The sequence below is a fragment of the Anabrus simplex genome, chromosome 2 (assembly GCF_040414725.1).
Source record: "Anabrus simplex isolate iqAnaSimp1 chromosome 2, ASM4041472v1, whole genome shotgun sequence".
Taxonomy (NCBI): domain Eukaryota; kingdom Metazoa; phylum Arthropoda; class Insecta; order Orthoptera; family Tettigoniidae; genus Anabrus; species Anabrus simplex.
In genome coordinates, this window is record NC_090266.1 from 44,763,011 (window position 1) to 44,789,417 (window position 26,407).

At 39.6% G+C, this 26,407-nt stretch overlaps 1 protein-coding gene across 14 annotated transcripts in view; it reads right to left on the reverse strand.

Moving 5' to 3' along the window:
- The window catches only part of DPCoAC (dephosphocoenzyme A carrier), a 569,632-nt gene that overhangs the window by 45,302 nt on the left and 497,923 nt on the right, over positions 1-26,407 (reverse strand). For all 14 annotated transcript variants that reach the window (XM_067140249.2, XM_067140245.2, XM_067140244.2 and 11 more), the window contains one exon: positions 4,543-4,720. In XM_067140249.2, the coding sequence (XP_066996350.1) occupies positions 4,543-4,720 (178 nt within the window). The remainder of the gene's footprint in view (positions 1-4,542; positions 4,721-26,407) is intronic.

The following is a 26,407-nucleotide window of genomic DNA, read 5'->3' on the forward strand; positions in this document are numbered from 1 at the left end:
AGCATAAGGCTATTCACCGCTACACATGGGAGGCTAGGGGTACCAGATCCATAATAGACTATATCTTAACAGACTTCGAATTCAGGAAATCTGTTAGGAATGTACGAGTTTTTCGCGGATTTTTCGATGATACAGACCACTATCTGATCTGTAGTGAACTAAGTATCTCTAGGCCTAGGGTAGAGAAAATGAAATCTGTCTGCAAACGAATAAGGGTAGAAAATCTCCAGGATGAAGATAGACAGAAGTACATGGATATGATTAGTGAGAAGTTTCAAACAGTAGACAGTAAGCAGGTTCAGGATATAGAAAGTGAATGGGTGGCATACAGGGATGTTGTAGTAGAAACAGCAAGGGAATGCCTAGGAATAACTGTGTGTAAAGATGGGAAAAGGCGAACATCTTGGTCGAATGATGAAGTGAGAGCAGCTTGTAAACGTAAAAAGAAGGCTTATCAGAAACGGCTCCAAACAAGGGCCAAGGCAGACAGGGATTTGTACGTAGATGAAAGAAACAGAGCGAAACAAATAGTTGTTGAATACAAAAAGAAGTCCTGGGAAGATTTTGGTAACAACCTGGAAAGGCTAGGTCAAGCAGCAGGGAAACCTTTCTGGACAGTAATAAAGAATCTTAGGAAGGGAGGGAAAAAGGAAATGAACAGTTTTTTGAGTAATTCAGGTGAACTCATAATAGATCCAGGGGAATCACTGGAGAGGTGGAGGGAATATTTTGAACATCTTCTCAATGTAAAAGGAAATCATCCTGGTGGTGTTGTGAACAGCCAAGCTCATGGGGAGGAGGAAAATGATGTTGGTGAAATTATGCTTGAGGAAGTGGAAAGGATGGTAAATAAACTCCATTGTCATAAGGCAGCAGGAATAGATGAAATTAGACCTGAAATGGTGAAGTATAGTGGGAAGGCAGGGATGAAATGGCTTCATAGAGTAGTAAAATTAGCATGGAGTGTTGGTAAGGTACCTTCAGATTGGGCAAAAGCAGTAATTGCACCTATCTATAAGCAAGGGAATAGGAAGGATTGCAACAACTATCGAGGTATCTCATTGATTAGTATACCAGGCAAAGTATTCACTGGCATCTTGGAATGGAGGGTGCGATCCGTCGTTGAGAGGAAGTTGGATGAAAACCAGTGTGGTTTCAGACCACAGAGAGGCTGTCAGGATCTGATTTTCAGTATGTGCCAGGTAATTGAAAAATGCTACGAGAGGAATAGGCAGTTGTGTTTATGTTTCGTCGATCTAGAGAAAGCATATGACAGGGTACCGAGGGAAAAGATGTTCGTCATACTGGGGGACTATGGAATTAAAGGCAGATTATTAAAACAATCAAAGGCATTTATGTTGACAATTGGGCTTCAGTGAGAATTGATGGTAGAATGAGTTCTTGGTTCAGGGTACTTACAGGGGTTAGACAAGGCTGTAATCTTTCACCTTTGCTGTTCGTAGTTTACATGGATTATCTGCTGAAAGGTATAAAATGGCAGGGAGGGATTCAGTTAGGTAGAACTGTAGTAAGCAGTCTGGCCTATGCTGACGATTTGGTCTTAATGGCAGATTGTGCCGAAAGCCTACAGTCTAATATCTTGGAACTAGCAAATAGGTGCAATGAGTATGGTATGAAAATTAGCCTCTCGAAGACTAAATTGATGTCAGTAGGTAAGAAATTCAACAGAATTGAATGTCAGATTGGTGATACAATGCTAGAACAGGTTGATAATTTCAAGTATTTAGGTTGTGTGTTCTCCCAGGATGGTAATATAGTAAGTGAGATTGAATCAAGATGTCGTAAAGCTAATGCAGTGAGCTCGCAGCTGCGAATAACAGTATTCTGTAAGAAGGAAGTGAGCTCCCAGACGAAACTATCTTTACATCGGTCTGTTTTCAGACCAACTTTGCTTTACGGGAGCGAAAGCTGGGTGGACTCAGGATATCTTATTCATAAGTTAGAAGTAACAGACATGAAAGTAGCTAGAATGATTGCTGGGACAAACAGGTGGGAACAATGGCAGGAGGGTATTCGGAATGAGGAGATAAAGGCTAATTTAGGAATGAACTTGATGGATGAAGCTATACGCATAAACCGGCTTTGGTGGTGGGCTCATGTGAGGCGAATGGTGGAGGATAGGCTACCTAGGAGAATAATGGACTCCGCTATGGAAGGTAAAAGAAGTAGAGGTAGACCAAGACGACGATGGTTTGACTCGGTTTCTAACGATTTAAAGATAAGAGGTATAGAACTAAATGAGGCCACAACACTAGTTGGAAATCGAGGATTGTGGCGATGTTTAGTAAAATCACAGAGGCTTGTAGACTGAACGCTGAAAGGCATAACAGTCTATAATGATAATGTATGTATGTATGTATGTATGTATGTATGTATGTATGTATGTATGTATGTATGTATGTATGTATGTATGTATGTATGTATGTATGTGATTACATGTTCGTATAAATCGTTGACCATTATATGTTCGCTCAGTTGCATTAGACTGTTTATGGTAAACACAGTTATTCACATAAGGGTGACCTCTTGTAATAAACTATGATGTTGTTTTTTAAAAATAAACATGATGAGAAATACTAAAATCACATATAATGGTTGAAAAACAAACTTCACTGATGATAAAACGTCGTCTGGATCGGCGTAAATTAATCTTTATGGGACTTCCTTGCGTTGTGTTTCAAACATTTTTGTGTGTAGTAATGTGTCAATATTGGTCTCCTAATGGAGAACTACTGATCTCGTAGGTGAAATTTAAATCAGGTGTATCCTCTAAAAGAAGAAAAAGGGAGAATAGTATGTGTGTCAGCTGGTGGAATTTAAAGGCTGTATGTATGTATGTATGTGATTAGATGTTCGTATAAATCGTTGACCATTATATCTTCGCTCAGTTGCATTAGACTGTTTATGGTAAACACAGTTATTCACGTAAGGGTGACCTCTTGTAATAACAGAAAGTGCTTACCCGTGTGTGATTGATGAGAGATTAGTCCCATGGTTGTTTACTGAGGTTTGATGGTCACTGACTTGCTGCTACATGTGTTGTACAAATGCGGTCATGGAGGCGGGGAAGGTAGCGGGAAGGGGAAGGGAGGCAGGGCGTTACGCGAGTTGTCGGCCAATGGAGGGGATGCAGTGCTAGGAGGCGTTGTAGGAGTGGCTACTGTTGCTGTTGTTACTACAGGAGGATTGAAAGCATGTTTATAACGGAAAATCTTCATGAAATTATTAGCATTAATTCAAAATTTAGCAATTAGATTGGGGATTTGCTCAATTATGGGGCTGTTAATGTCCGAGACATCATTTAAATTACTATTTTTATTAAAGTACTGGTCCAAGGAAATGTAAGCATTTTCATACCCGGTCAGTAACAACAGCAACAGTAGCCACTCCTACCATGCCTCCTAGCACTGCATCCCCTCCATTGGCCGACAACTCGCGTAACGCCCCGCCTCCCTTCCCCGCCTTCACGACCGCATTCGTACAACACACGTAGCAGCAAGTCAGTGACCATCAAACCTCAGTAAACAACCAGGGACTAATCTCCCATCAATCACACATGGGTAAGCGCTTTCTGTTATTATTTCCTTACAGTGGTACAACGAACGATAGATGCGAGGAAATTTAACACTGGTTTATATGGAACATTTTTGGGACGAATAAATTGAACAGTAAATACGGGAAAACGACAGTTCCGGGAACGATGCATCGAGGTTCTACTGTAGTGTAATTATTTATATTTACTTGTGTGATTGACAGACTGAAAAGCTTTTAAGTTATATTTGATCTCTGACAATGCCTTTTGCAAGCTTGGGGAAATATAACCACCAAGATGTTGGAAAAATTAACCACAAGAATCCCACGTACTTGACAAGCAGTAATGAGAGCAAAAGGGGATCACATAGACGAGCATCGAGTTTGAACAGTGTAGCTTTTAAAGATATTGTTTTTTAATTATTTGAAGCACAAATTGCTTTATAGTGTGTCACTTTGTGTATGATGGATGTCTATGTTTGTATTTTGATTAAAAATATATGTCATTTGAAATATTACTAAACTGCTGCCTAATAAATAACAAGAACTGGTGTTTACTTAAGGGGAGTTTAAACTTTTTGACGCTAGTGTATGTTAGAGAAGATAAATATTAAGAAAAGAAGACAGAGACGAAAAATAAAGGTAGAAAAGTTGCAAGATAAAATGGAAAACAACTGACTAAGATTGATTGGACATATTAAATGGATGAGTCAGAAAAGAATGGCGAAAAAAAAAAGAGGTGAAGGAGAACCCAGTTATGATAGATGGCTCTAGTTAAGAATGACCTGAATCAGAACACAGTGGTGAATGAGGAACAGTGGAGATGGTACAATGGACAGGAACTGTATTTGCCTCGACTCCGCTGCTCTGGATGACAGGTAATGATGATAATGTTTCTCACATTTTTGCAGCCGTTTTCTTCAGTCTTATTAAACACAGTACACACATTTTCATTACTTTCAATTTTCAAACAAATGAGAAGAGCCTTACCGATATATCTTCGTAAGGGTCCCATATATTGTAGCATACTGTGTACCGGCCATAGGAGAAGTCTGCATGCGCCGCCGGACTATATCCAATGGATATGACGAAGACTGGCCAAGCATTCCAGCGGTGGCCCCAAAAACTAGATTAGCAACAGGATTGGGTGTTGACGTCCCTGTGTACTCTGGAATATAAAGAGAATTTAATTACTAAGAGCCTTTGTATTCAGTTGAACTTACTCTCCTCTGAATACCAGGAATCTACAGTAGGATACATCCAATAGGTACAATATACAGTACTTCAAAGATTACACTGAAAACAATACACACACACTGCCAATATGAAGCAAACAAAGCCTGTTCCATAGCACAGAGTGAAAGACAATGGAAATAACTAATTACAATATCCAGGCCATTAACTTGAACTACGGACTGATAATCTCATTAGTACAAGGTCATACCATCCTCAACGTGGAGACAAGGACGGGGAGGTAAATCACTGAAACAAATAATATGGTCTCTGTAGGAGAAATTGCATTTGCGCCCATGATCCCGATCACTACTGATCTGCATTTAGGGCAGTCGCCCAGGTGGCAGATTCCCAATCTGTTGTTTTCCTAGCCTTTTCTTAAATGATTTAAAAGAAATTGGAAATTTAATGAACATCTCCATTCGTAAGTTATTCCAATCGGTAACTCCCCTTCCTATAAATGAATATTTGCCCCAATTTGTCCTCTTGAATTCCAACTTTAAATGACCTTTCCTACTTTTAAAGACACCACGCAAACTTATTCGTCTACTAATGTCGTTCCACGCAATCTCCCCACTGACAGCTTGGAACATACCACTTACGATACAGATGTTGATTCCCATACGGAACCTGAAATATTTGTCCTGAATGAATAAATTTATAATACCAAAGTAGTTGGTCCATTATTGGACATTATAAATTTTCCAGCTAACTCATTCCTGGTTGCCAGCGTTTCGCCCCAGTATGCTAAATTGGGCTCATCAGTTGGTAAATAGTACACCTACCAAGACACATGGCTAGTGCATACCATGGAGGCTATTTACCAACTGATGAGCTCAATTTAGCACACTGGGGCAAAACGCTGGCAACCAGGAATGAGTTACCTGGAAAATTTATAATGTCCAATAATGGACCAACTTTATTGTTATTATTAACAAACCACTTAGATGAGCAGCTCGTCTCCTTTCTCCCAAGTCTTCCTGGCCCAAAATTTGCAACATTTTTGTAATGCTACTCTTTTGTCGGAAATCGCCCAGAACAAATCGAGCTGCTTTTCTTAGGATTTTCTCTAGTTCTCGAATCAAGTAATCCTGGTGAGGGTCCCATACACTGCAACCATGCTCTAGTTGGAATCTTACCAGAGATGTATATGCCCTCTCCTTTACATCCTTACTACAACCCCTCAACTCCCTCATAACAATGTGCAGAAATCTGTACGCTTTATTTACAATCCTATTTATGTGATTACCCCAATGAAGATCTTTCCGTATACAGTATTATCACCTAGGCACTAACAATGATTCCCATAAGTAACTTTCATCCCATGAACGCAGTAATTAAAACTGAGAGGACTCTTACTATTTATGATACTCACAACTTGACTTTTAACCCTGTTTATCATCACACCATTGCGTACTGTCCATCTCAGAACATTATCAAGGTCATTTTGCAGTTGCTCAAAATATTGTAATATATGTATTACTCTATACAGAATAACATCATCTGCAAAAAGCCTTATCTCTGATTCCACTTCTTTACTCATATCATTTATATATATAAGAAAACATAAAGGTCCAAAAATACTGCCTTGAGGAATTCCCCTCTTAATCATTACAGGGTCAGATAAAGCTTTGCCTACTCTAATTCTCTGAGATCAAAATATAGCCACCCATTCAGTCACTTTCTTGTCTAGTCCTATTGCACTCATTTTTGCCAGTAGTCTCCTATGTTCAACCCTATCAAATGCCTTAGACAGGTCAATCGCGATACAGTCCATTTGACCTCCTGAATCCACGATATCTGCTATATCTTGCTGGAATCCTACAAGTTGAGCTTCATTGGAATAACCTTTCCTAAACCTGAACTGCCTTCTATCAATTCAGCTATTAATTTCGTAAACATGTTTAATATAATCAGAAAGAATGTTTTCCCAAAGTTTACATGCAATGCATGTCAAACTGACTGGTCTGTAATTTTCAGCTTTATTTATGTCTATAAACCTTTCCTTTATACAGAGGTGCTACACACAAGGCACACAATAAACAACATTCTGTAATAACAAATTCTATAAATTAATAACATATTGCAATCACACACATTATGAATGACAATACCAGTAATATACCCTGCAGGTAAACATGTCTCCTCAATGATGACTTGTACATCTACATGAAGTTCAAATGACTATCATAAAATTTATTATATTATCAACAGATGGATTTTCTGAGAAATATATAATGTCAACAGTGTGAGAATTAAGACAAAAAGAATATTTTAAATATATGTTATTCCGAGTTCAAGTTCTGCACCTTGAATTCTAATAGCATAACATCCTGAATGGCAATCATGATGATTGACAATGATGGTTATGATGAGCTTCAACCATTCATCAAAAGAGCAGATCTTCAACCTCTAGTCCACAGAACATACTAAATGGCAGAACTAGGATCTGGTTTAGAGGAAGTCAGTTTCGGGTACTACAACCAATTCAACAACAATAAAGGTGTTTTAATTTAATCCACCTATTCAATACTTTTATTTTCACTTATAGTGGTTACATAAATAGACTATCAGTTAAATGGGACATGTTTCACCCTCAATTAAAGGCATCTTCAGCCTAAAAACAACCATCAAGAAAGAGTACAACTAATATTAAAAGTGGAAGCTAAAAGTTTAGCCAGTTATTAAAATTCGGGACATAAAAATGTGAAAAATGATACAATATATATTTTAATAACTGGCTAAACTTTTAGCTTCAACTTTTAATATTAGTTGTACTTTTTTTTTATGGTTGTTTTAGGCTGAAGATGCCCTTAATTAAGGGCGAAACATGTCCCATTTAACTGATAGTCTATTTATGTAACCACTATAAGTGAAAATAAAAGTATTGAATAGGTGGATTAAATTAAAACACCTTTATTGTTGTTAAACTGTAAATTTTCAATACGGACCAAAAATGAGATTTATAACATGTAATACTACAACCAAGGAGAAAATGTCAAAAAGTAAGGAGATACCTCAAATAATTTTGAGTCTAGTGGCTAAATAATTGAGGCTGTAAACCTATGCTGATTTCGAGGTTTAATCTATTCTAGAAAGCACTCACTGAAACCCTTGTTAGAAAGCCAGTTAGCACATTGGAGACGGCCATATTTGAATATGCTACCATTGAGAAATCGGAGGTTTTTTAAATGGTTTTTTGAAATTCATTCAAGGCTGAGGAAAGCAATGATTGTAAAAACTTTTGGAATATTTAAAAAAATCATACATCTCTCTACACAAGAATGAGTTTTAATTATCATTATAGTACAGCAATTTATTTTATATAAATCTATGAAGAAATAAGTTCTACTATTTCTGATGCAGCTATGGATGGCAGTCAGGTTAATATTTTGAAAGCTGACAAATACTGGGACACACCTACTAAAATATACTAATTAAATATACAGAGTCTAATCTAAATGGTCAATTGGCATGGGTATTCTTATTACTTGGCATGTAATTTTCATCCTCATCCTCAATTCTGAAAACAAGTTTTCCAAAAGAACTTTTGGTTTGGATTAATCATCTAAATTTCATGCACTTGAATTAGACATGCTAAATATTCACAAGAATGACACTTACAAGACTGCCTCTCGAACACACTCTCTTCCTCTTTACATGCAGGAACTTTGCCTCTCATTTCACAGCCAGGAACGAAAGATGATGCAGCCACAAATTATGTAGGAACGCAGCTGTGTTATCAATGCCTTGAAAAAAAGAGCTCTCGCCTTATGCTCGTAACTAGTACATCTTATGCTTACTAGAAGTATCCAACAATATTCCGGTGAAATCAAAGCTCACTGAAATGGCAGCTTATATTTTTAGCCACAGTGAAAACATGTGGCCGTAGATTCTCCGAGCTTCGTCAGCAGCAATGAAATAATGCGCCTGTAGTTTCAAGGGGCTGGCTGACCAACTTTTTCAATGCCATAGTTGACTCTGAGTCTGTTCCCAGTGATTGGGCTACAAGCATCACTGTGCCTATCTTTAAGCAAAAAGGTGACCCTGCAGAATGTGCAAATTACTATGCAATACGCCACCTGTTGCACACAATGAAAATTTTTGAGAGAATCCTCCATCAATGACTGTGTGACATTGTCAGCATTAGTACCAACCAGTGCGGCTTCATCAAGGGTACTGGAACAACTGACACCATCTGTACTGCCAGAATGCTAGTTGGAAAGCACCGAGAGAAACAATGGCCAATGCATATTGCCTTCCATTAACTCGAAAAGGCTTTCGACCGTGTTCCACATCATGTAATCTGGTATGCATTTTGTAACCATGGTGTACCAGAATTGCTTATCAATTGGATCAAGATGCTTTACATGAACACCACAAGTCGTGTACGTTGCACTGTCGGCATCTTGGAGAGCTTCCCAGTGAAAGTCGGTGTACACCAAGGCAGGTTATAAACTTCATTTTCCTTGTCCGTATTGAAGATCGACTTGTGATACAATTCCTTTAGTTTTGCCAATTGCCACCTGTTCAATACAATAAAAATATAGTACAAACTTACATATTTATTATGATGTTTATATGGTACATGTTTCGCGCCATTTCATGAGCATCATCAGCCAAACTATCATTAATCTAAGATTGTATAAGATCATAAAACAATTCTTTTGGTTCAAGATTGCTCCTATAAAACTAATTGATAATCTTATAACATTTTAAAAGTCACACAACAATAAAACTATGTCTTAAGTTAACACTTTTTGTCTAAAATCTTCTTCAGTCTAACATTTTATTGCTGAAACTCATCTGGTGAACATCTTTTAAAATTGTATAAAAATAAGAATAAAATAAAAAACTTTTGATATCTGGCTAGTTGTGTTGATTCCTGTTGCTTAACTTGTATAATTGTCATTAAAACTTCATAACAGTATTGAATATTTTCTGCAGTTGATAATTGTCATTATGGTCGATAGACTTGTTCTCGTTGCTGGAGTAACATTTATAAAATGTATTGGTATTAATTTATATTGTCAATGGGGTAAAACTGTTCGTGAACAAACTTGTTGATGAAACACTTTCTGATGTGATAATGGATTTAAAATGTTCTCGAACGTTCCATAATGGCTCGTTGGTATATTTTCCTCTCTGCTGCGTAATTGTTTGGTGTTACTCCTAGCCTCTATGGATGCTCATACAACACAAGAAGTGCAAACAGGACAACAAGTAGTTCTCAAGCCTAAGCCTGCACTTGCCCCTTCAAACAATCCCCCTCCCACATTAACATTGACATGTAAGACTCTGCCCACCTCCGCTTCCCCTCAGCATGCCCCTCTTCCTCTATCACATCGTTACAACACGCGAAATATGAACTCCAGACAGACGAACGCTGCTAATACAGTAAGAAAGATATATAAGGCATATGAGTAAGTACCCACTTTACATAATACACAATTCTTGGACATTAACATACGACATAAACACACACGTCAAACACGTCTTTTTGTTCTTTTGCAGTATAACCACATTCCATTCATCGATGTTCCACATCTTCTAGAAGGACTATATTTTCACATGAAAATCAAACATAACCTGTCAAATACTTTGAAGAAAAAAAAAAAACTCATCCCAAAGCAGCTTCAACCAGCACACTAACGTCTGTTTGCAACAGTTATATCAGATAATATTTTAGGCCAATCAACTTTATGAGGATAACATCATAACATTTGCCTTTTCTTTTAGCCAATCTTTTAATGTCGGAATGCAAAATATAAACAAAATTCACCCTCAAGTTCTCAACCATTTTAGTCTATTGAAAACTTACGTTGACAACTGCCCCAGCAAATGTATACTGACTTTTATAACGTAGAGGATCCACTCCAGTACCAGACATGTGCCATTTTTAGAACTTTATATTGACACAAAAAATTTTTTAGACAAGATTTTAAATTAGTTTACAATAATTTTAACATGTGTTGTACATGTCATGTCCCAACATCATATTTGATAACCACTATTCTGTAAAGTTAAAATCATAAGAAATCACAGTTCAATTTTTACAAATTATAAATGCCATTGTCCTCTAAACAAAATTTGTTTTAAGATTAAATTAATATGGCTGATGATGCCCAATAGAGAAGGGGAAAACATGTCCCCATAATATTTAGATTTTCTATGTCTAATTAACCACATAACGTGGTACTGATTGTATTGAATAGGTGGAAAAATAAATGTACTCCTTTTGTAAACTAAGTGAGATCGCTGTTTACAATATGCATCAAAAATGAGTGTGATGGTTTGTCGATATTCTGGAAGTGAAATGTTTTGTTTGTGATAACATGATTAAGGTTATGTGTGTGTTAATTTGTAAATACATGTGAATAAATAACTGTACTGACTGACAGTATTTCTTGTGCATCTTCGCGGATACATTAACTGGTGACCATGGGACAGGACGTAAAAAAATTTACGAGCAAATATGAGTGTAGCAGATCAAAATGCAAGTGATACTAGTGAATATGTCACAGAAACAGCTCAAAGACGACCATACCAAGAGGAATCTCCCTATGAACGGGAAGAAGAAATTGCTGCAGACGCGGCTACGATAAGATCTCATGGAAAAAGGAGAAGATCCCAAAAAGTTTTTCATCTAACTTGACAAAGATTCAGAGACAGAAGAAGAGGTAAATATAACCAAAATGTGTTCTAACCTAATGACCATGATGCAGGTACTAAATAACAAAATTTCAGGTGTAAATTATAAAATTTCATGTATCAATTCCGGCCTAACAGGAAAAATTACAGACGTAAATGACAAACTTTCAGGCAAAATTTCAGACGAAATTTCTCAAGCTAACTCAGTTTTAACCGGACAAATATCACGAGTGTATACGCAGGTTCACAAAATTGAACAGGACCTAGAATCGAAAATTTGAAGAGTAAATGATGAAATTTCATCCCAAATTAGCGACGTCACCAATAGATTAACACAGCAGATATCAGACATCAGGTCGAAATAGGACAGGTTGACCAAATCGATAGTAGAGTAAGCCAGCTGGAAGGGGATATCTTTCACCTCATGGAGGAGGTGTAAATCCAGGTTTCCGGCATAAAGTAACAGGTTGAAGGGAGAATCTCTACCGTTGAGGGAAATTTTGAAAGCCATATCTCTGCCGTCGATGGAAATTTTGGGAACCTTATTTCTGCTGTTGATGGAAGGATAGAAAACCAGATTTCGACCATCAAGGGAAATGTACAGAATATAAGGGAAAGCATCCTGCATGCAGTAGAAAGTAGATTAACTCGAGCAGGACGTACCGCCACACCTCTAATCCCCTCAAATCTAACCAGCAATATAGGACACCTAGACCCGAAGTTGATTATAGAAAACCTTCAGGAATTACACAGGCGACTGGAAGAGAACCCGACTAGCTTCACTGAGGAATCGGTCAGCCTATTACGAAGGACTAATTTACCAGAGGACATCTTCGTGCAACTAATCACACCACCATTAAAGGGGCAAGCCGCTACTTGGTGGAACAACCTAAAGGGTTTAAATCTAAACTGTATTGACTTCAAGAGGGAATTCATTGCGCGGTTTAATTCCGAAAGGGTGAAGAGCTTCGCGAAAAGGAAGCTACTGACTGAGGCGCAACCTACTGCCATGAGAGCTAGTGCCTTTGTCCTACAGAAGTACCAACTCATCAAGCTCTGCACCTGGAAGAAAGTAAAAACGAGATCTTACCAGATATCGCACAACTACTCCATGATAAGATTCGACCCCTAGTGAAAGTATCACAACCCAGATTCTTTGATGATCTACGCAGAATCATTGCCCAGCTGGAGGAGGAACACAAGAGCAAAGCTACGGAAGAGCCCAGCGCAGTTAGGAAGTGCTACCAGTGTGAAAGCACAAGGAACCTGAAGAACAAGTGCCCAACCTTGACGTCGGAGAAACTAGGTCCGGCCCATTCTGGATTAAGGGGGGGTGGGACCGAGAAGAGGAAGGTGCCTCAAGACCTGACAAACGAGCAAACCTGGTCAAGTAGGAGAGGGATTGGTCAGACTGTGAGTAGAATAGGCCAGCCCCGCCCAGCTATCATCTTAAGGATTGGCAACGAGAATTTTTCAGCCATACACGACAGCCAAGCAAGCCATTCATTTTGTCAATGGGACTGTTGCCAGATTACTACCATCTATGAAGTCTCACCACCTGGGAAGGGTAGTGGGAGGAGTGAACGGGGTAACCTATTCCATCCAAGGATGGACAAACCTAACTGCTAAATGCATGAACATGCCTATTGTAATTGATGTTGCAGTGATTCAGAACCTGATACCTGACATCATATTAGGTCATGACTTTCTGGTGGAATACAAGGTGATCCTAGGCTATGCAGCTCATGAAGACCTTTTGGGAAAAGACAGACATCTGAGGGTCGCCTTGCACGATGGTAATCTCCGGACTCGCAAGGATATGGAAGTTGACGTAAACCTGGGAGATATCCAGTTAACACATCTTCGACCGAGTGAAGAAGAGGAGCTGAAACACACCTTAAAGAACTTTCTGGAAGTCATCCCCAATAAAATAGGATGGACTACCATGGTAACGCACACCATTGAATGCAGTGCTTCATCACCCATCAAGCAACATCCACATCTAATCAACCCGGTAAGCGCAACTTCATCATCCAGAAGATTCAAGAGATGGAAGGGCAAGGTCTCATCAAACCGTCCACATCCTGTTGGGCTTAACCTATCGTCCTACCGAAGAAGGAGAAGAAGAAGAATTGGGAGTATCGACTGTGTGTGGACTCCGCAGGTTGAACAAGAAGACCGTCAGTGATGCCTACCCCATGCCTGACCTCAAAGACTGGCTGAAACAAGTAAGTGGGTCTAGGATTTTCAGTACGCTGGATCTCAGCTCTGGATACTGGCAAGTGGAGGTCGAGGAAAGTTCTAGATCACTGACCGCCTTCATGACACAGAGAGGATTGTACAGGTTTGCAGTAATGACCTTTGGATTGAAAAATGCTCCGGCCATCTTCATGCGACTGATGGATAAGGTATTATCAGGATATGTTGGAGATTTTTGCCAAATGTATCTCGACGAGATTTTAATTCACAGCAAGAATTTTCAAGAACACCTTGTACATCTGAGGAAAGTGCTGGAACGACGGAAGATTCATGGACTGACTTGCCAACTGGAGAAGTGCCACTTTGCCCAGTCCCATGTTGAATATTCTGGCCATGTCCTAACCTCTGAAGGCTTAGAAAGGCAACCGGAGGAGAACCGAGCTATCGAAGAAGCTGAACGCGTCAGTTCCTTGGCTTGTGTGGATGGTATAACAGCTTCGTGCCACACTTTGAAGAGAAGGCAATACCACTCACTGATCTACTCCATAACAACCACCCGCTCCGATGAAGAGGCAGCATTCCAAGGCATTAAGGCTGCGATATGCAATGCTCCCGGTCTAGCCCATCCCGACCCTCAATGGAAGATGTGCCTGCAGACGGATGCCAGCGACTCTGGTTTAGGAGCAGTGTTATTCCAGGAGAGGAGGAATGGTGGGAGGGACATAATCGGGTATGCCAGCAGGAAGCTATCTCCTACCGAACAACGCTAGTGCACTGCCGTGAAGGAAGCCTTAGCTGTGGTGTGGGCCATGGATGAATTCAGAGGCTACTTGGAGGGAGGGAAGATCCAACTCTACACCAATAATGCCGCTCTCAAATGGTTGAACTCTGTCTCTGCCTCAAAATCCAAATTGATGCGATGGGCTCTGTTAATAGTAGAATTTGATTTCGATGTGTGTCACATCCCAGGACCGATGAACATGGGAGCAGACAGCCTATCTAGGCACCCGGCGATGGAACCTGAAGCTAGGAGTACCATTGTCGAGAGGGAGTTCCCACAAAAACACCAGAGGGAGCCTAGGGAACCCGTCCTTATGACCATCAAGAAGGAACTTGATCTACGAGTGATCAAACAGTGGCAGGAACAAGACAAGCCCTGTAGAACCATGACGCAGTGGATTAGGAGGCAGAACACTGATAGTCGACTTGTCCCGAGGAAATTCAAGACGTGCTACAAGAATTTCTGGGTTGACATAGGACTCTTGATGTACAGGTCGCACCTCTCCAACACACCTGCAGTAGTGGTGATTCACAGAGAGCACACGACGGACATCCTCGAGAAGTTCCACGACAGCACTGAAGCCAGACATTCAGGAGGTGAAATGAAGAGACATATCAGTGTATCCGACGAAGATCCTTCTGGGTCAACATGTGGAAAGACATCCTGGACTACATGAAGGGGTGCTAACATCTGTGTGTGCACCAAGGCGAGCAACAGGAAGGCAGATTCCAGTCAAGGAAGATGGCCACAACGCCTGTGGTAGGTCATAGCCCTGGACTTGTTGGGTCCTTACCCTAGAACACCGAGGGGAAAATCAGAACTAATAATCACCGACCTCTTCACAAGATGGATTGAGGCCTTTCCGATACCTGAAGCCACGACGGGACGCATCACCAGCCTGCTACAAGAAGAGGTATTTAGCCGCTACGATCATCCACAGTGCATTCTGTCAGACAACAGGAGTCAGTTCACATCGAGGAAGTAGCAGCAAATGATGACAGAATGGGGTGTGGAGCACTGGACCACCCCTATCTACAATCCAAGGGCCAATCCAACGGAACGACGGAACCAGGAGCTGAAAAGGATGCTACGAGTCCACCTGATAGAAAAAGAACATAGACTGTGGGACCGTCAGATACCGCAGTCAATTTTTGCCCTGCGACGACGCATCAACCGTGACACTAGCTACTGCCCAGCGGAGCTGTTCCTTGGTCGACAGCTAAACGGCACAGGGGATTGGGAGATTCGTCCACCACCCACTTCAGGTCAAGATGATGCAGCTGTTTCCCTGGCAGAGTGGCAGCAGCAAAAGAACATCAAGGAGAAGCAAGCTTTGGCCGAGAAGAGATCCCTTACCCAGGCCAAGGCTCAAGATGTCGAAGAGATGCACATCTTCCTACCAGGCCAACAAGTACTGAGACGTAACCACCCAGTCAGTAATAAGATTGGAGGGTTTCACACACGTCTCGCACCTAAGTAGGTTGGTCCCATTGAGGTGGATAAACAGCTGGGCCATGGGGTCTACTTACTAAAGACAAACCCTCCAGTCATGGTCCATGCATCGGAGTTGCGGCGAGTCACCCAACCGCTGCGCATACAGAGTAAGCCTGGAGGAGAGGCAACTAATGACACAGCACCATCTGGTCATCGTGAGGAGAACACATCAACTATCATCGAGGAAGAGGCTGGCAGAGAGGCAACCCTGACCCCCGACACGGAACAAGCTGGTCAAGAGAAGGAGAGCACATCCAGCGACATCGAGGAAGAAAGGACATTTAATCTACATCCAAGGCAAAGTCGATGAGTGTGACAAAGTGTGGAAATTGTTTCAAGTTATAGGCGAGATATTGATGCAAGTGTGATAAACAGTTGAAAACAATATTCTCACCCATGGGTAAATAATACAAGTATTGAGCTTGAATTATTATTATTATTATTATTATTATTATTATTATTATTATTATTATTATTATTATTATTTACGTAGTCAAATGATCGTACTGTATGTGAGGTTATGCCATGAAACATGTGCTGTACATAAATATTTATATGAGTTCAGTTATTGTAATGTAAATAACTGTAAATTAGGATTATATAATTTATTCTTACCTGTATATATAATTTGTAATCCACTATGTAATTTTGAAACACACTGTAACTTCCAGAAAGGCACTAGATGATGGTAGAATATTCCGTACATTATAATCTATGTATTAGGCACTCTAGAATTTTTGGGTAGTTATTTTCTGTAATGTAGCTTTTTAGAAGCCTGGCCAGGCACGTACATAACGAGATGGTCTTGATGGTAATGATGAGTTATTATTTAGTAGAGTTATGGTGTAGCAGGAATATACGTGTGAACTTGTGTTGACATGCAGTAGTTGCAGTTTCCATGTTGAAGCGATAGGCCACTGTTTTAAAATGGTGGTTTTGTTGATATTTTCGAAGTGAAATGTTTTGTTTGTGATACTGTGATTAAGGTTGTGTGTTTGTGTGTTAATTTGTAAATACTTGTGAATAAATATCTGTACCAACTGACAGCATTTCTTGTGCATCTTTGTGGATACGTTAAGGGCTGCCAACAGTGGGATTTGAACCCACTATTTCCCGGATGCAAGCTCACAGCCACGCACCCCTAACCGCATGGCCAACTCGCCCTCAAGACCTGATAAATAGTGTGTGTTCATAAATGAAAAAATATCACTGAATTTTTGTTGTATGTATTCAGTGGTCCTGAAGTTGAATTCACCTCGGGCAAGAAAGATGTAATATCCTATTCAGTGCTCCATGAAGTACGCAGGTGGATCAAAAGGTTAGTTGCATTAACACGCCGCAACAGCGCGCTGTGTGTTGCAAACGTGGGCACAGTGGAGAAAGAGACAGACACTGCCCATATGTCTGTTAGGCAGGTCTCTGTGGTGTCTTGTCTAGTATTGTATGAATAGCGGTCAAATGCAATGGCGCGTCAACTGGACATTCACTCCAAATATGAGGTGCATGCAACAATCCGATTCCTATGGGTCAAAAGGAAGAATTGCACGGACATTCATCATGAAATTAGTGCTGTGTATGGGGAACGGGCCATCTCCCAGCAAGGTATCGTAATGTGGTGTCAGCAATTCGAAGCCAGATGCACGGATATCACGGACAACCATCGCGAAGGCAGGCCCGCAACGTCCAGGGCTTGTGCAAAGGTCAACAGTGTGAATGCGATCATTAGACAGAACCGGCGCATTAAACTGAGAGAAATCACGACGCACCTGAACATGTCATATGGCAGTGTGTTCGCCATTGTTCACGAGGACCTTGGATATCGTAAGCTGTGTCAAAGATGCGTCCCACGTCTTCTCACCGATGAGCACAAGGAACAACGTTTCCAATCCTCCCTGGCATTTTTGCAACGCTATACCCCAGACGGCAACAGGTTTCTGTGGCGAATCTTCACAGGGGACGAAACGTGGGTCCACCACTTCACCCCCGAAATGAAGCGAACATCAATGGAATGGGTGCACCCCTCATCACCACAACAAAAGAAGGCCAAGGTTCAACCTTCATCCAGTAAGGTTATGGTGAGAGTGTTCTTTGACATGGAGGGTTTGCTGCACATGGAATTCATGCCGAAAGGAACGACGATCAACGCGGTGTCGTATTGTTAAACGTTGCACCGGTTGTGTAAAGCGATTAAAGAGAAGCACCGGGGAAAATTGAGCGCTGGTGTGATTTTGTTGCACGATAACGCAACACCTCACAAGGCCCGCCAAAGATCTGGAAACATCCACCCTACAGTCCCGACCTAGCGCCATGTGACTTTCATCTGTTCGGTAAGCTCAAAACAGAGCTCGGTGGTCAACGTTCCCAGACCGATGAGAAGGTGAAGGCCGCTGTCTCCAAGTGGTTGCAGAACACTGGAGGAAATTTCTATGCATCCATCATCGACAAGTTGGTTGTGCGTTCACAGAAATGTTTGGAGTCTCTTGGAAACTATGTGGAAAAGTGACGTTACAGTGTATGTCATTATAGTCGTGTTGCTGTTGTATAGGTGGTGTAATAAGTGGCCATAACTGGGAAGTGCAACTTATTTTCTGATCTGTCCTCGTAACACTACGCAGATGGAAACGGTGGTGATTACTATTGTAAGGGGAAGTATAACTAGAGAACCACCCCTCAAATACTATACAGAGATGCTGTCTGTTTATAGCCACGTGATCATGAACAATGTCACTATATTGAAACTAAAAAGGTGAACCATTCAAACATATGTGTTTGTGAGCGTTCTCTATCATTTCTGAGATACCATTTGCAGATTTGTTGAGAAGCAAGCACAATATTAATTGCTGCATGCTGCACGAACTTTTAGTCCTCACTGTAAATATGTACAGTGAACATCAAAAAAATTGTACACGCCTCCCGAGTTACATGTGCACTTCAAATCAAATCAAATCAAAATCTCTTTATTTGCAAATGAGGTGTCTACCTCGGTGGCAAATGGTACACTAAAATACATTATTGTCAAGCACTAAATATTAAATTAACAACAGAAGAAAATTTTTCCTATAATACAATATTATTCAATTTACGCTAACAATGTTTTCTATTAAACACACAGCTCATCCTCAATCAATTTAGATTGTTTACAAAATTCTAATTATAATATCTCCTGTACTACTTACAAATATAGTCAACTGATATACAGTATGTGGAATTGCTTCAAATGATACTATAAAACTGGTATAACATTAATATTTACATTGCATTTATTTATTTACTTTTTTTTTTACCCGTTCTGGATCCTAAGTAGCATAACGACCTGCTGCGTCTTAACCAGAGCCCCTTTTGCCACCACTTTTCAGAGTTCCTGAAGGGCCTTCACAGCTACCGTAGCGCTCCCAGGGCCCTCGAAGTCCCCACTGTACTTCACCCCTACAGGCAGTCCCCTACTTTGGCTGTCCAAACTCCTTAGACCAGGGGATGGAATTAATTTATTCACACACATTTTTTTTTTTATTTACAATAACCTGCACCGGTCGAATGCCCTCTAACACTTCATTTATTTTCTCTGTTGCTGTTTATTCTCTTCTTGAATATCTGTACAGATTTTGGAAAAGGATCAAACACTACCCCTGGTAAACTGTTCCACTCCTTCACACCCTTCCCAATGAATGAAAATTTACCCCAATCGCTTCTGCTAAAATTCCTCCTAATTTTATATTTGTGGTCAGTCCTGCCGATATAATTATTTTCCATCTGAAGCCTCTCACGGATATCTCCCCATGCTTCTTCTCCTGTATAGGCTCTATATAATCCTGTAAGTCTAGTTTCCTCCCTTCTCTTACTTAAAGTTTCCCACCCAAGTTCCTTTAACATTTCTGATACACTACTCTTTCTCCTGAAATCCCCTGTTACAAATCTTGCTGCTTTCCTCTGCACACTATCTATTTCTTTTATTAGGTATTCTTGGTGAGGATCCCAAACACTGTTTGCATATTCCAATAATGGACGAACCATACTCAAGTAACTTTTTTCTTTTAATTCTTTGTTGCATCCTTTAAGTAGCCTCATTATGACATGTAATGATCTGTATGCTTTCCCAACAATGTCATCAATATGACCCTTCCAGTGCAAATTACTTTCAAATCTCACACCTAAGTATTTGCACTTGCCATCTTTTGGGATAACTACCTCATCCAAAGTATATCCAAATTCAGTTTTAAAGCTCCTGTTTGTAAAAGTTGTAACAGTTTATTTGCCTCCATTAACCTTCATATTATTTTCTTCAACCCATTGTTGGATACTTTCAAGGTCCCTTTGTAATTCTGAACAATCCTCAATGTTGTTTATTTCTCTATAAACAATTATGTCATCTGCATACAATCTTATTTTTGATGTTATATTGTTCCCTAAATCATTTGCGTATATTAAGAAAAGTAATGGACCGATTATACTACCCTGTGCAATTCCCTTCCAAACTTTCTCTTCCTGCGATACATTATTTCCTACTTTGACTTTCTGAACCCTTGAATTTAGAAATGCTTTTATCCAACGTGTAACCCTTACGTCCAATCCTATTCCCTCCAATTTCTTTAATAATATTCCATGTTCCACTCTATCAAAGGCTTTGGAAAGGTCTATGGCTATGCAATCTAACTGACCTCCTGAATCCAACTGATCTGATATGTCCTGCTGAAATCCCACCAGTTGTGCCTCACAAGAAAATTTCTTTCTAAATCCATACTGGCTCCTCATGAACCAATTTTTATCATCACATATCCCTCTGATGTACTTCGATATTAAACTCTCCAGAATTTTACAAACTATACTGGCCAGGCTGATTGGTCTGTAGTTCTCTGGTTTCCTTTTATCACCCTTTCCTTTATAAATTGGTATTATTATAGATTCCTTCCATTCCTTTGGTATTACACTATTATTTATGACATAGTCAAAGATAAATTTTAAATAAGGCACTATGTACCACCCCACTGTCTTTAATACCTCCCCAGTAATTTGATCACTTCCTGCAGCTTTTCCTTGCTGAAGCAGTTGGATTTCTCTGAAAATATCTTCGTTTGTGAATGAGAAGCTTCTTGTTTCCCTCTGTCTGTCTCCCTCTCTATCTTCTGTTTCGGTTTCCAACTCTTGACAATCATCTACTGAATCTCTAAATTCCCTACTAAATAGGTTTGCTTTCTCAGTATCTGTTAAATAGTGTTCACCCCCTTCTCCCACCATTGTAGGAATTTGGACACCTTTTCCTTTTTGATTCCTGATATATGAATACAGCTTTTTCCATTTCCCTTTGTGGTCATTACCCTCTTGAAGTATGCCATTCATATAATTCTCTTTTGCTTCCTTTTTCACTCTATTCAGTTCCCTCATTAGCTGTTTTCTAGTTTCTCTACTCTCCCTACCCTCTTTGATTTTCCTGTTTACTATTCTACATTTTCTTTTTAATTTTCTTATTTCCCTTGTATAATAAACAGGGTCTGAGGTCATTTTACCCTTCTTAACAGGTACAAATCTCTTCTCTCCTTCCCAAATAATTCCTTTAAGTTTAGCCCAAAGTGTATCCACGTTACTCCCTTCACTTATCCAACAACTGAATTGTGATTTAAGGTAAGTCCCAAATTCATCAACTTTAGTATTTCTGTACAATTTCTTGTCTTGTGTAACCCTCTTATTAAGCCTTTTTGGTACGAGTCCTACATCCATTATTACAGCCTTATGGTCTCCTATTCCTTCAATTACCTCAGTTTTATCAACAATTTCCCATGGTTTAACCAAGAATACATCTAGTAAGTTATTGAGACGAGTCGGTTCTTGTACTACTTGTGTAAATCCTCCCTCCCAAATTAACTTATTTGCCAGTTTCTGTTCATGGGCTTCACTTGCAGCTCCTTTCCATTCAACTTCAGGCAAATTTAGATCTCCCCCAATTATTACCATAGCATTAGTATTGTTTTTATGAGTATAATCTATTATTTTTTCAAAGATTTCCATGTCTCTTTCCTCTCTTCCAGGCCTGTATGTTCCTATAATTCCCACCTCCTTCATATTATCACAAACTAATTTTATCCCTATTCATAGAAACAGACAGACAATGCTAGTTGACATGTCATGGTGGTGAGCAAAGTTTCATAGTCTGTGTTCTACCACTACTAGACACGGTGTGGGTGCATCACACAAGAAAGAGTATCTAACAGGGTGTGAGCATAGCACAATTTTTAGTAGTACATTGATTCTTATTCTGCAACACTGACAGAGTTTCAAAGGGCAACATGCCATGAATGCTCTGTAAAAGGACGAATCAGCATTAAACATTCAGCAGCAAGGCACTCTCCAGTAGTAAAATGAAGGTAGTTGGAAGGGGCCAGAAATAATCCAGAAAAAGAGGATGGCAACAACTTCAAAAGTGTCTGGTAGTAATGACAGCATCCCTAACTGCTCGTCACTGTCTGTTAAATATTACCATAGGTTATGCCAGCAAAAGTTGGACAGGATTCTTTATTAAGAGATTTGAACAAGAAACATCACTTGTAATTTGCTAAGGGTATTTCAACTGGACCACTGAATAATAGAAGGAAGTCATAAGGTTTACACTCTACCATGCTGACAGGAGGCTACAAATGGCTAATAAAAAAATTAAAAAATAATTTTAAAAAAGGGCCACTTTGGTGTCATGCATCACATGCTGTGGGTGATGATGGAAGTGTTATGATGTAGATACTGTTTCCACTAAATACATACAGATACCAGTAGATATTTGTAACTTGTTGGTGACTACATATACTCATTGAAGCAAGTACCACTTCCAAATGAGTTTTTATGTCACGAGTATGAGAAGGAAAAGTTATCCTTTCTCCTGTTTAATTCCCTTTCTGCAAAATATATCATTGGTAAATCTATACAGTAGAAGTCCGCTATAGCGAGTACGGCATATAACGAGAACTCCGTTATAGCGACGCCTTTTTCTGTCCCTTCGAAAATCCTATATTAAACTGTGTATCGTCCTTCGGTTACAGCGAGAACCCTGTCACTGACGCATCCGTTATTACGAGTGCACCCCAGCGATGATATTGCATGCGATCGATTACCTTCGGCATCGTTTCCTCACTACGTGCACTAGCGATTTCTCTCGTCGACATTCGAAGGCGATGTCAGAGTCGATTAGTAATACCCATCGACAGCTGTTCCGTAAAGAAAATTTGAAATGAAAGAGAACATATTTTCGTAATAAATGCGTAAATAACGTGTCCGATAACGGTTGTTAACTCGTTAAAAATTAGGGCTGATTAAACGACCGCTTACTTTTGAGGCCAAATACTGCAATTAAGTAAGAATGGGATACACCTCGAGATATGGCAGAGTGCTTAATTGATTTCAGAGGTTAGTTTATATTTTGTCGCATCTGATTAAATTACGGAAAGGCTATTATGAAAATTTATAGCGAGAAAGTTATAATTTCTCTACTGGCGCTTGAAGTGTGTTTTCATCATACGTATAGTACGGTTAAGTTAGGATACGTGACGCTGTTTGAATAAGAAAACTGAAACGTTTGCAACAAAATGCGATCGATCATCTTCGGTACGGTATCGTTTTCTCACTTTGTGCATTTGCGAGCTCTCTCGTTGACATTCAAAGGTGATGTAGGAGTTGATTAATAATACCCATCGACTGCTGTTCTCTAGAGAAAATTCGAAATGAAAGAGGATAACACGTTTTTGTAATAAATGCGTAAATAACGTGGCCGATAGCAGCTGTTAACTCGTTAAAAGTAAAGACTGAAGTAAACGAGATCTCAATTTTAATGTTATTACGTAAATTAAGTAAGAATGTGATACATCTCAAGATATGGCAGAGTACATCACTGATTTCAGAGGATATTCCATATCTTCTCGCGTCTAGTTACGGCAATTTACATGTAAATTTTTCGCGAGGAGGTTATTTCTCTACATGCGTTTCAAATATGTTTTCATGATACATATACAGTTAGATAAGGTGACGCTGTTTGAAGAAGAAAGCTGAGGTGTTTGCCACAGAAATCTCTGGAGTGATACCATATTTCTCCGAATCCAAGACCTTTTTCCTCAGAATCTCATGCGAAAACACAAGGGTTGTTGCATTCGCGGCCTAACAGTAAGTTAATGGATACCACTGACAACTACCGCGGTATCCATGCTGCTTCTTTTCACACGCGCACAGAACTCATTGACAAGAAACGACCGCCTCTTTACTATACATCGCTAGTCGCAACAACCGGTTGTACAGTGCCTGAGTTTTTCTCAAATCTGCAGAATAGCATCAAAACATGCGACCCTTCAAATTCTTAGAAAAGCCATGGCTACTCAGTGGCAGAGTTATAACGCGTCTATTGTACTCGACGCATAGTAAAATTAATGTTTGTAGACAGCAGGAATATTTTCGTGATAGATAGTCGTATTGTAAAGATACGAGAAAAAGGTATTGCCGGCAAATTTTCAACGGGTTCTAGTCGATATTATGATGCCAATTTTAAGTTAATTGTTATTAAACACTCGGAAATGTAGAATAATTGTGTAGCCGCAAGAAAATACGGCATAGGCCTAACCAAAGCCAATATTTGATGTTAGTGTGAATACAAAGAGCTAAAAAATGCGTACTGTACAAAAAATGCATTCAGTGCTCCGCAACAAGGACGCTTTAAAGAAGTTGAAGATGAAATTGTGAGGTGTGTACACGAAAAACGCAAGGGCAAAATGGCCAAACCGTGGCGATATAAATTCGTTCGCTGACTTTCAACGTCCGCGATTAGGCCTATATATCGCTAGCCACTGAATTTGGCCGAACCCGGCAAGTGAGACGCGTGTGTAGCGGTAGCCGGTTATATCTGACGTTGCGTAAAAGTAATAGTTTTATAGACAGCAAGAATAATTTCCTGATGGATCATTGTATTGTAGAGACGCATGGAATAGGTATTGCCGGAAAATTTTCAACGGGTTCTATTCGGTATTATGAAGCCGAGGTTGATTTAATGGTCCTCAAACCTGCGGAAATGAAGAATAATTGTGCACCCGCATAAAAAAAGACGAAAATCAATGCTCGGTGTCTAAAAATGCGTAGGCCTACTGTACAACAAGGCATTCATATGATTTTACAAATTTCTTTTTGAGCCTGATTTAAATTTTGTGAAGGAAAGAGTGGGGTTCATCTTGGATTCGGAGAAATACGGTACTATATTTTATTCAGAATGAAATTAAACATACTTTCACGTAGTATCGGATTACGAAAAATAACAAACAAGTAAGCCGTAGTGTGGATATCATCTGCGGAAACACAAGTTTTGAACAAACTGATCGCTGTTTCATACTGATTTTAATGTGCATGGGGGGTTTTCCGACTTTTATTCAAAAATCGGATATAACGACAATCCGTTATAGCGAGCAATTTTTCTCTGTTATGAATTCTCACTATAACGGACTTCTACTGTATATATAAAATAAGAGTTTTGTCTGTACATTGCTCAGAATTTGAAAAGAATGGTATTTCTGTATCGATCATGTCCACAATAACAAGAAAATTCAGTTTTTACTTTTCCGTAATTTCTGTCTGTCTGTCTGTCTATATGTACACACATCATGAGAAAACGGCTGAAGAGAATTTAATAAAAATCGGTATGTAGAGTCGGGGCATGAGCCGCTACAATCTAGCCTATAAATTATTTTATTCACGCTGACTGAAATGGTAGTTTATGGGAAGGCCTAAAATTCAATTCTCAAATATTTATATTATTAGTGGTCATATCGATAAATACTACATAACCAAAGTTATCTACAATTAAATTTCTGATCATTTACGTCTGATGCATTTTTACTGTACCAGCTATGATAACAGATATTCATAAATTTGGATTTTTGTTGCTAAGTCCGTATCAACGCCGAGCCCCGACAAAATGGGTAAACAGAATTTAATGAAAATCGGTATATAGAGTCAGGGAATAAGAAACTACCCTGGGTGAAATGGTAGTTTAGGGGAAGGCACCTAAAATTTAATTTTTCAATACCTATGTTCTTGGTCCTATGGAAAATTACTACATAACAAAAGTTATAGAGAATATAATTTCCGATCATTTATGTTTTATTCAGTTTTACCGTACCGACTATGATAAGAGTGGTATGTCAGAACTGGAAGACAATTGTGTGAAGGCCTACAATATCGAAAGAGCGAACAGATCAACAATAACATTACACTGACCGTTGTTTGTTGTAATGTTCTTTGTCTCTTATGCTGACATTCAACTCCGATAGATGGGATTACTGCTGCATGCCGAGTATAACAGCCTAACTGAATATTGGCAGGAAATAGCTGAGGAATTAGATATCTTTCTTCTTTAGCATTCCAATCCTCTGGTTCATACATTTTCTGATACTGCTGGTACATAACACACTGGTTCATCATAGTATGCCAGCTATTCGATACCTACCCTGACGCGCTGTTTTGAATGAGCAGTGTGTGCACTTA